The sequence below is a fragment of the Penaeus vannamei genome, chromosome 25, assembly GCF_042767895.1.
Source record: "Penaeus vannamei isolate JL-2024 chromosome 25, ASM4276789v1, whole genome shotgun sequence".
Classification (NCBI taxonomy): Eukaryota; Metazoa; Arthropoda; class Malacostraca; order Decapoda; family Penaeidae; genus Penaeus; species Penaeus vannamei.
Genome location: NC_091573.1, coordinates 18795196 through 18807695, shown reverse-complemented (window position 1 = coordinate 18807695; position 12500 = coordinate 18795196). Strand labels below are relative to the sequence as shown.

General features: G+C 40.4%; 1 protein-coding gene across 4 annotated transcripts in view; it reads left to right on the top strand.

Annotated features, from left to right (window-relative positions):
* The window catches only part of Kap-alpha1 (karyopherin alpha1), a 128247-nt gene that overhangs the window by 747 nt on the left and 115000 nt on the right, over positions 1-12500 (top strand). Inside the window, exon 1 of one of the 4 annotated variants that reach the window (XM_070139240.1) lies at positions 5586-5657. The exons of the other annotated variants lie outside the window; for them this stretch is intronic. Within the exon in view, the coding sequence (XP_069995341.1) occupies positions 5607-5657 (51 nt within the window). The 5' untranslated portion in view covers positions 5586-5606. Of the gene's footprint in view, positions 1-5585; positions 5658-12500 lie in introns of those variants that run through there. 4 annotated transcript variants of the gene reach the window in all.

The window sequence follows — 12500 nt, the reverse complement described above, 5'->3', positions numbered from 1 at the left end:
CGACAAACTTGGTCCCGATTGCAGGGGCGACGATGTCTGAGCGTCGGACGTAATATAGAAAATTACCCTAATTAGGTAATTTTCTATATTACGTCCGCATGACCGATATCGACGATTTTGGTATCGTTGGATTCCTCTCACTCTATACAATGCAAATAGATAGGTTTTATTGCGTGCTAACCCCCCGTTAGCGACAAACTTGGCCCCGATAGCAGGGGAGGGCATGGAAGGTTCCAGGGAAAATGCGGGGTTAAATAGCACTAATAATATAACGCACAGTGAAAATAACCATGGTTATTCACATAAATTTCCATTGCGACCCCCCCTGGGGGGGGGGGCTGCCGCCCCCCAACCCCCGCCGAGGAAACAAAACCTCCACCACGTATTCACGGCAGGCTAGAGCGTTACACAATCATCTTGATGTCAGAGCAGGGGGCGTATTACCTCGCAAGATTCTCACTGAATCAGCATATTAACCTTATTATAGTCAGCATTGTATATAGAGACGATTGTAGTATAATCAGGATAAAACAGAATCTTACGAGGTAATACGCCCCCTGCTCCGACATCGACGATGATTATGTAACGCTCTAGCCTGCCATGAATACGTGGTGGAGGTTTTGTTTCCTCGGCGGGGGTTGGGGGGCGGCAGCCCCCCCAGGGGGGGTCGCAGGGGGCGCAGCCCCCTGCAATGGAAAGTAATGTGAATAACTATGATTATTATGGAAAGTTATGTGAATAACCATGGTTATTTTCACTTAAAATTGGCCAATGAGACTCTACTGACATAACTGTCATCTTTGAAATTCTACAGACTGATTCACCAGAATTAAAAAACACTACAGGAACCCAACCCACCTTTTGGCAAAACTCTACGGGAATTCACACATTCCAAACCCCCCAAAAATGTATTGACCAATAATCCAGCCTAATATATTAATTTAAGTTTCCATGATTAGGTGTGCCCGAGGGGAGGGTTGATGAAAGGCTCTGCTCCCCAACGCCCTCTGGGACACCTTCTCGTTACCTCAGTATGTATGGCAAGATAGAGCTGCATTCACACCGTAAAATAATAAACCAAATACCTTTATATCTGGAACCGTCAAACATGCATTCACTTTTTTCTGTTGTCTGGATTGTTTCGGTGGCCCGCCCTCGTCGGCGGGTTTTGCGCCTTTTTCGATGTTACACCGATGGCCTCAAAGTCGAGTTTCCCTTCCTCTGGAATAACGACATTCGTATTCCTAACCGAAATAACCGTCGCGTTCAGAAGTCAGTCATAGTCGCCGCGATGGCCGAGTGTGGAGGGTGCTCGTACTCCGAGACGGATTTTCTTAGCCAAGAAAAAATGCTAGATATGTTCTTCCGCCACGGCCTCCTTCGTCGTGAGAAAGATTGCGGCAGGTGCGGGCAGCCAGCACGCCTAGACCTGAAGAAGAAAAGATTCAGGTGTGATAGGGCCGTGGCGGTCAGGAAGCAGAAGAGACAGAGGTGTGACTGGTCTGCTTCAATGTTCGTGGGCTCTTTCTTTGCGCAATCTCAAAGCACCCTGCCTCCTTCACATTTTGCGGCAAAGGAGCACCCTCCCTAGTAATTAGCGGCATTAATAAATCAGGTTAGTACCTTAAAAATCCTAGGTTATTGTAGGTTATCGGCTCCGCATCTAGTTCGTGTGCGCTCTATCCTGCCGTGAATACGTGGTGGAGGTTTTGTTTCCTCGGCGGGGGTTGGGGGGCGGCAGTCATGTGAATAACTATGAAAATTTTCACTGTGAGGTTAAATTTTTAGGGTAATTTTCTATATTACGTCCGGCGCTCCGACATTGTCGCCCCCGCAATCGGGACCAAGTCTGTCGCTAACGGGGGGTTAGCGCGCAATAAAACCTATCTATTTGCATTGTATAGAGTGAGAGGAATCCAACGATACCAAAATCGTCGATATCGGTCATGCGGACGTAATATAGAAAATTACCATAATTTAACCTAACAGTGAAAATAATCATAGTTATTCACATGACTTTCCATTGCAGGGGGCTGCCGCCCCCCAACCCCCGCCGAGGAAACAAAACCACCACGTATTCATGGCAGGATAGAGCGCACACGAACTAGATGCGGAGCCGATAACCTACAATAACCTAGGATTTTTAAGGTACTAACCTGATTTATTAATGCCGCTAATTACTAGGGAGGGTGCTCCTTTGCCGCAAAATGTGAAGGAGGCAGGGTGCGTCTGGCAGGAGGTCCTAGGCCGGAGTATACAGCGACGCTGCAGCACACAGAAAGTGATGCAACCTCACATTCAGGTGCTGGCTGCCCGCACCTGCCGCAATCTTTCTCACGACGAAGGAGGCCGTGGCGGAAGCACATATCTAGCATTTTTTCTTGGCTAATGGCAATCTCGCGCAGAAAATCCTTCTCGGAGTACGAGCACCCTCCACACTCGGCCATCGCGGCGACTATGACTGACTTCTGAACGCGACGGTTATTTCGGTTAGGAATAAGAATGTCGTTATTCCAGAGGAAGGGAAACTCGACTTTGAGGCCATCGGTGTAACATCGAAAAAGGCGCAAAACCTGCTGACGAGGGCGGGCCACCGTATTTATCCTGATTATACTACAATCGTCTCTATATACAATGCTGACTATAATAAGGTTAATATGCTGATTCAGTGAGAATCTTACGAGGTAATACGCCCCCTGCTCCGACATCGACGATGATTATGTAACGCTCTAGCCTGCCATGAATACGTGGTGGAGGTTTTGTTTCCTCGGCGGGGGTTGGGGGGCGGCAGCCCCCCCAGGGGGGGTTGCAGGGGGCGCAGCCCCCTGCAATGGAAAGTAATGTGAATAACTATGATTATTATGGAAAGTTTTGTGAATAACCATGGTTATTTTCACTGCGCGTTATATTATTAGTGCTATTTAACCCCGCATTTTCCCTGGAACCTTTCATGCCCTCCCCTGCTATCGGGGCCAAGTTTGTCGCTAACGTGGGGTTAGCACACAATAAAACCTATATATTTGCGTTGTATAGAGTGAGAGGAATCCAACGATACCAAAATCGTCGATATCGGTCATGCGGACGTAATATAGAAAATTACCCATCTTATTTCGTAAATTTACATTTATATGGGATTTCATTTTTGATTACCAAACAGGTGAAGCGTAATGTTAGTAAAGTTCAGAGAATATATAATGATTAAGTTTGTTGGAAGTTGTTTGGGGAGTAGCGCATTCATTTTTTTTTTTTATAAGGCCATATATTCAAATATATGCTAATGGATATCTAGATTTATGAAAGATATTGAAATGTATTGATGGTATTTTTTACTAAGAGCAATGTATCCTTCAAAGACTGTCCCAAAAGCAGGGTATCATGCATACCCATAAATTTAAACCTAACCTTTCTACGCTTTATTTATTCCCTTACCCCTCCCCCCTTATTAGTACTTTGCACCAACTTGTAGAAAACGTGCCGTGAAGAATACTGGCTGTGTGAGGATGTTATGGACACTCTCTGAACAGTGATATGCAGTGAATATTTTTGTCCTTTTGCTTTTGATATGGGTAATTTTTACCGAGAGGGATGCACCCTCTGCTGACTAAGTCTCAAACCCAAGGTGGTAATTTTCTGTATTACGTCCGCATAACCGATATCGACGATTTTGGTATCGTTGGATTCCTCTCACTCTATACAATGCAAATATGTAGGTGTTATTGCGCGGAAACCCCCCGTTAGCGACAAACTTGGCCCCGATAGCGGGGGCAAGGATGTCGGAGCGGCAGACGTAATATATAAAATTACCCTAATAATATAACCTCATAGTGAAAATAATCATGGTTATTCACATGACTTTCCACTGCCGCCCCCCAACCCCCGCTGAGGAAACAAAACCACCACGTATTCACGGCAGGATAGAGCGCACACGAACTAGATGCGGAGCCGATAACCTACAATAACCTAGGATTTTTAATGTACTAACCTGATTGATTAATGCTGCTAATTAGTAGGGAGGGTGCTCCTTTGCCGCAGAATGTTAAAGAGGCAGGGTGCGTCCGGCAGGAGGTCCTAGGCCGAAGGATACAGCTTTCTCTAAACGGAGGAGGCCGTGGCGGAAGCTATCTCTAGCATTTTTCCTGGCTAGTTGCAATTTCAAGCATAAAATCCGTCTCTGAATACGAGCACCCTCCACACTCGGCCATCGCAGAAGCTATGACTGCCTTCTGAACGCGATGGTTATTTTGGTTAGGAATACGGATATCGTTATTCCAGAGCACGGGAAACTCGACCTTGAGGCCATCGGTGTAACATTGAAAAAGGCGCAACACCCGCCTACGAGGGCGGGCCACCCTGTTCATCCAGATTATACTACAATCGTCTCTATATACAATGCTGACTATGCTAAGGTTAATATGCTGATTCAGCGAGAATTTTATGAGGTAATTGTAATATTACGCACGCCGCTCCGACATCGACGATGATTGTGTAACGCTCTAGCCTGCCGGGAATATGTGGTGGAGGTTTTGTTTCCTCGGTGGGGGGTTGGGGGCGGCAGCTCCCCCCAGGGGGTTGACTAACCATGGTTATTTTCACTTTCGTTATATTATTAATGCTATTTAATCCCGTATTTTCCCTGGAACCTTCCATGCCCTCCCCTGCTATCGGGGCCAAGTTTGTCGCTAATGGGGGGTTTCCGCGCAACAAAAACCATATATTTGCAATGTGGAGAGTGAGAGGAATCCAACGATACCAAAATCGTCGATATCGGTTATGCGGACGTAATATAGAAAATTACCCCCAAGGTATCATGCAAACTCAGAAACCCAAACCTACCCTTATCTACCTTATATTTATTCCGTAGACAGGGGGGCAATCCCCCGTTTACCCCCTTTATTAGCACTTCATGTAATTCTTCACAGTGTCGATGCATTCGCCAGAGACTTAGAGTTGTTTTAAGCATAGGATTCACTTGGTTAAGAATTCTTACTTTGAAAGAATTGTACCATTCACTGCTTAAAATGACTGCTAATCCACAAGAACAGCTCTATTGAATGTCAATCCTGAAAAATTCTATTCTTAAACTCAAGTGTCTTCCACATTTTAAAGAAATATAGATATTTGTTACAGAGAGTGATGTACCCTCCAAGAGACTAAGTAAAAAAAATTGTTTTTCTGCAGGAAATCCAATGATTTCATTGATTCTCGGCATTGTTTCTTGTGCAAATGAATTGTTCAGAAGATCAAGTAACGTTTCTCCATCAACGTTCTTGATTTGTTAGTCCCGTTAGCAGGGGAGGGCATAAAGTATATCTGAGAAATTATGGGGTAAAACAGGCTTGAATAAGAACAAAGACCAAAAACTGTAAAACTAGCACAAAAAACGCTTAAAATTGGCCAATGAGACTCTACTGACATAACTGTCATCTTTGAAATTCTACAGACTGATTCACCAGAATTAAAAAACACTACAGGAACCCAACCCACCTTTTGGCAAAACTCTGCGGGAATTCACACATTCCAAACCCCCCAAAAATGTATTGACCAATAATCCAGCCTAATATATTAATTTAAGTTTCCATGATTAGGTGTGCCCGAGGGGAGGGTTGATGAAAGGCTCTGCCCCCCAACGCCCTCTGGGACACCTTCTCGTTACCTCAGTATGTATGGCAAGATAGAGCTGCATTCACACCGTAAAATAATAAACCAAATACCTTTATATCTGGAACCGTCAAACATGCATTCACTTTTTTCTGTTGTCTGGATTGTTTCGATTTTAATAACTTTTTTTGGCTTTTGGAGCTCTTGATGGCCCCAGATATTAAACTTGGATCGTTACTGAAGTCTATTTTATCATCTTTGTCACTGTATAGTCTTCAGAACAACCCAGAATCAACACTGCACTGGAAACGCAATATTTCTTACTGGTGTTACAGCTTGATAGATTTTTTTTTTTTTTTTTTTTTTTTTCTGATCTCTGTGTCAATCTTGATGCAGTCTGTGACATTCACATGGTATTCAGAAGTGTAGCTGGTACTCGGTCGCCCCCTTTTGCAAGATACTAATGGCAATAACTGCAGATGATTGTAGAAGTACTGCGTGTCATCACAGGCTTCGCAGTACTTTTACAGTACCTCGTGAGGCATTTCATACAAATAAACAACTACTGCAGCTGTGATTGAGATGTATTTCTCATCATATGTTTATTAGTTACAGGAATAACATTTATCATTAATAGTGTCCTCTTAGTTGTGATGAGGGTGCATCACACACTATATATCAGCGTGACTATGGGATGGTGTCGCGCCAAGACAGTGCAGCAGCCTCTTGCTCAGTCTCTCTCGTCGCTGTCAGCTGATTTAGAAGCAGAGTTGCCAGTTAGCTACCAGAGAATACCAAAATAAATTGAAAAAAAATCCCAAAAAACAAATTTGTGAGTATATTTGCTCATACGCGACAAAGTAAATATCGAAGCTGGAGGCTGGGGGCTCAGATTCAGTCATAACTCCTTTAGTTTTTCATATTTAGCAGAAATATTGGGTCACAGGATTGCCAAAGCCTACTAGATTACAGGAGATTTTTTTCAAGTTGTTGGGTATTTAAAAATATATTTGTCAAAAATTGATTGTGATGGCCTCGTAAAACTATTGTGTATGTTATTCTATTTCTTCCACTCAATTAGATGGTAATGTCCATATTCCTCTATTTCCACGCGTCACTTCAGGTAACTCATTTTGTGTATGTTATTCTATTTCTTCCACTCAATTAGATGGTAGTGTCCATATTCCTCTATTTCCACGCGTCACTTCAGGTAACTCATTCCACCAGTCCAGACTTTTCCTCTTGAAATATTAATTCATTGAATAGTAGGTATATTTTAGATTTAGAGAGACGAGGAGTTTAAAAGTAATAGATGAATTGGCTAAATTTACTGTAGATAACAAGAAGAGTTACAGTAAAAAAATTGTATGGAATGATTACCTTGCCATAAACGAAGACAATTCTCATCTGTGTTATAACGTGCACAAACCAAAAAATGAAGGGGATACATTACAGAGAAAAGAGAAGATTGACACATCTTTTTCAACTTTCAACTAGTTCAACTTCACAAATATTTACAATACTATGACCGATTAACTCATTCCTGTGATCTTTCAACTAGTTAATGTATTACTACTTGCTTTTTCAACATGTGATTTCCCTAAGTCATCTATTTTATGCATTCTAAACTATCAACATGTGTTGATAATTTTAAAGTATTCTTTATTAAACCATAATGTGCATTTGCACTTTTCACTAAGATTTTATGGTCTTGCGATTGCTGTTCCTTGACAAAATGCCGGCGAGGATTTTTTTTGTTTTCAGTGTTTCGTCGATTCTGGCTCCTTTGTTAAACAATATAGTGGTTATGCAGAAAAAATAGACCTTAGTAACTATTACAGTGATATATGTAAGCCTGTAAAGTGCCCCAAATTGCTGATAAAAGGAAAGTTTGGTATAATGAGATAAAAATGTGTTTGGTTTATTCTCTAAGGTATGTATGCAGCACTATCTTGTCATACATACCGAGGTGAAGAGAATGTGTCCGAAGGGCATGTTTAGTCATGGCAACTATTGAATAAAGTTTATTATATGGAATTAGGTTGCTTTATTGGTCAGGATGTATTGGATGTTGTGAATTCCAGTAGATTACGGTTTCCCAACCAAAGGTGCTTGCAACCCCTGGGGGTGTGAGATAGCCTTCCAACAGGTGTAAGAAGTGTCTATCTTGAAGATGAGCAATTAACCCATTCACGCCGGTATATTTTGAAGCCAAAAAAAAAAAAATATTCCGGGCGGCTATAAAATTGGCGGGCGGAGCTTCCCCGGAGTCTGTCCGCCCGCTGGGTCGGAGTGGTCGAAAATGAGTTATGGTCAGTTTCATATTTGTAAATGAGAGTAGAATTACCCACATGAATATGAACTTCTGCGGCGAAAAATTTGGGCTGTGCGCGAGGCCAGAACCCCAAGTTCCACTGCCGCTGTGTCAGCGATTTTCACCCTTCCGCACTCTCGCTTCACAGGAGCTAATAAGATGCATTATATTTTGACATTACCTATTGGAATGGATCACAGGAAGATAAATGTGTCTTATTATAACAGTTGTATACCAAAGTGAAAGATTTATGATATGAAAGACGAAGAAAAATAAAAAATAATTATGCGACTTTTCACATTTCTTTTCCATAAAACATAGTAGATATGATTCGATGTTGACAAATTCATCATAAAAGTATGTTTAGAGTTTGGTGAAAATACATGAGCAGTTACAAGTCTGTATCTCCAAAAATAAACTCGCAACGAATAGATATTCACACGGACTGGAGGCCCGTGCGCGTTCAAGGCCGTCCCACGCTTCAAAGCTTTAAGCGTCGCCACCGCTTTAGACTTTTCTGATTGCAATAGTTTTATGTATGCACTTTCATTTGGAACTAAATAATCAATTAAACATCATTATGTCAATATAACTCCATTCACGAGAAAAAATCAATGTAAAGAAAGATTATGATAGAATTTATTAGTTTAAACTCGTAAAATCGGCCTATAAATATCTGATACCTATTGTTACATCCCAAGAAGCATCCACGATAAACGAATATATGAGATTTGATATAAGAGATTTGTATTTCAAAATATTTTTGATCTATCAACGTTTTCTGAACGGTTATTTGTAACGAACACTAAACAATTCATTGTCCCTCCATAACAAGTACTCCGCTGGTGACTAAGGTTAGGCGATGGGGAAGAAGAGTAGACTGAAACAAAAAGGAAATAAATAAATGAAATAAATAATTATGGATCTAAGAAGTATACGCGTATATACGCATATACGCATGCATGACCATGTACCTTTACAATAATTTACATGCATATACACATGTAAATGAATATATATACAATAATACAGCAATAACAGAGGTATAAAACACGAAACAACCGATTTTATGTAACGGTCATATTGACTTGGGTCTGGATTTGTCCCTTTTCACGGGAGTCATTTGTTTGCTTGTTTCTATAACTTCGAGACTAATGATCATATCTTTACTTAAGGGGACTGTCCCTGAGAATGGCCACCTTTCCCTACTCTATACATCATAAAAAAATATCGGTTAGAGATAACTGATTGATTCGTTTTGCATGCTATAGAGTAAAGAATTGCGTTCCGTCATATATATAAATTTTAACTTTGCTCCCCCATTGGGGGGGGGCACCCCCCAAAAAGTCGAAAAAAATCGCTGTTTTTTTTGGTATGTCTTCGGTACATCCCAACTATCAGAGCTCTTTACAGAATATTCCCCCAAAAATGCTAGTGTTAGATCAACTATAGCCTATAGCCATGTAAAAGGCCGAATTTTGAATTTCCTTTTGTTTTGGCAGGGGACAGCTTGGCATAAAAAATACTTTTTTATTCATTTTTCAGCATTAGAATAATATTATTTTTTGATAAAGGCAAAAATTCAAAAATCGGCCTTTTACATGGCTATGGGACGCCGAGGCTCTAATGAAAGCAACAAACTGCATTTGGATCGCATGAAAATTACGTGAGTTGGGATGTACCGAAGATTCATAAAAAAATAGCGGAGCTACGGCATTTTGTATTTGGCACCTTGCCAAAGTTCGTTATCTCTGTTATTTTTCTCTGAATCTAATGATATTATATATAAAAAAACGCTTATTTAGTGTACTTTGCAATGCAATGATTACCAAGTCAATAGGAATTTTCATGTTCAATAGGGACGCTATTCTGTAAAGGTATGTAACTTTTTTTTTTTTCGTTGTTCATTAAAGTTGATATTTTCGTGTGAAAAGCTTAATAAATGCACTAATCTAATCTAAACCAGATAGAAACCTTAAAAAAAAAAAAAAATTTATTTTCCATTTTATTTTTTATTTATTATTATTTTTTTTTTGAAGAAATGGGGAACTGTGGATGGCAACATTAGTACAAAATCATTCTAATTATAGAGTCCTGGCATGAATACAACATGGTGGTTCAATTTTGAGAATTTCAAAAAGCATATGAATTTAGTACATTGAATTCGAGAACTTACGAAAGTCGTTGAATATTCCCCATGCCTCACACAGGGGGGGGGGGGGGAGGGGGAGATGGTCACTGGGTGTTTATAATTTTCGAGGAGGATCATATGTACGTGAACGCACGCACATAAAGTTAAAAAGATTAATCATCATCATTTAGTAGGCCTACATTGATTTCATATCTAAATAAAATTTATTAGTTATCCCTCTCATACCCATTTTCTTTGATAATTGTCAATATTAACAGATTGCAAAGGAGAACAAGTGTAAAGTTTATGATTAGCCATTTGCACCCATTATCTTTACTAAGAAGTGCATAAAATCATGCAGACGCCTAGGTGTTGTGGGATATTTGCCAATTTATGGTGCCTAAGACTTACGGTAACGTCTAAACATATTCATTTTTATCGGGAACGCACGAAACGGATGCGATAGCTTTTTGAACGCCAGACGAAGACTACGCATACAACCGAGCTCAAAATTCCATATAGTTTTTATTTCAGAGCAGGTATTACTGAGTACTATCATCTTCAACATGAAATAATCTGTATCTCGCTTATACATCCGAAGTTTAAAAATCCGACATTTAGGTAACATTCGTATTGAATTGGTCTTTACAACGGTAACTACCAATTTCAAATCAATTCAAATTGCCCCCTGCTGTGATGTACCGACCGTTGAGCGAAATGTAACGGAAATATTTCAATCCTTCCTTATAAGGCTATTTTTAAACATTAGTGATTCGTATGTGATATACGTCAAGGTCTATATAAGTACAGGTCTCGTCACTAAGGGACTCAAATTCGTCCGTCTTGCGCATGACGTCATCTGGAGCAGAGCCTGGGGGTTCCACGCTAATCGCGTGGTCATTCTTTGATGTGAGGTAGAGCCGTAAGGATCTCTCCCTCTCTCCGTTTTCGCTCGCTTGACTGACTGGCGCGCGCAAAGTCACAATGCCCAGTGGTTGGTTGCAGCTTATATATGTACATTTATGTGTATATTTATGTATTGCCATTATTATTATTATTATTATTATTATTATTATTATTATTATTATTATTATTATTATCATTATTATTGTTATTGTTGTATGATTCGTTTTATAATGAATTCATCAAAAACATTTGGAGTTTACATATGCCATGTCTTTTTTATTTATTTTACGTCCTTATTATGCCATGTCTAAGCTGCAACATATGAATTACAAAACTAAATTCACGTAGAATATATGATATAGGCCTACAAACAATCGCTGATAATCATCGCCTGCAAAACATGTCCAATATGCAAATCGTTCAACGTGCCGACATCTGAAATTACTCAAGTATCTGCTCATTTACTACCATTTTCTATTATCTATGTCCCTGCCTACCATGCTCTAATCCCCCCCGCCCCCCTTGCTCTCAGCTCCTTCCAGGTGACGTCATAGGCCTTGTCACCCAAAGCTGCGCAGAACTCCGGCTGCAAGACAACGAGCCATAGCAGGCACTTAATACTCGTTTGGTAGTTTCCTCATCCATGTACCTATACTATATGCTAACTATCTTAATTTAACCCCCTCCCCCCCCTCTCTCAGGGACGGTCCCCTTAAGGGGACCGTCCCTGAGAGAGGGGGGGGAAGGGGGTTAAATTGAGTTAGTCAACATATAGTATAGGTACATGGATGAGGAAACTACCAAATGAGTATTAAGTGCCTGCTATGGCTCGTTGTCTTGCAGCCGGTGCGCGAGTCCCTCAGCACCCGGAGAGGTACGTTGCTAATGAGCGCCCAGGTACACCTATGTGGACTTTTGCTTGTGGCAATCGTGCATAAGGCATTTAATTATGACATTGCGAATAGATATGAGTTCGTGAATGTTCAAGGAACACTTTTATACCAATATCAGGAAAAAATGATATCACCGTGATTTATGATGAAGTATTTTGTGAAATATATCTTTAAAAAAATGTAAGTTTTGTGTCCTTTTACACACGAAATAAGCTTCGATCGAGACTCCCTGGTAATATGTTTTAGTTTACGTGGTAATATATACGTATATCACATACGAATCACTAATGTTTAAAAATAGCCTTATAAGGAAGGATTGAAATATTTTCGTTACATTTCGCTCAACGGTCGGTACATCACAGCAGGAGGCGATTTGAATTGATTTGAAATTGGTAGTTACCGTTGTAAAGACCAATTCAATACGAATGTTACCTAAATGTCAGATTTTTAAACTTCGGATGTCTAAGCGAGATACAGATTATTTCATATTAAAGATGATAATACTCAGTAATACTTGCTCTGAAATAAAAACTATATGGAATTTTAAGCTCGGTTGTATGTGTAGTCTTCGTCTGGTGTTCAAAAAGCTATCGCATCCGTTTCGTGCGTTCCCGATAAAAATGAATATGATTAGACGTTACCGTAAGTCTTAGGCACC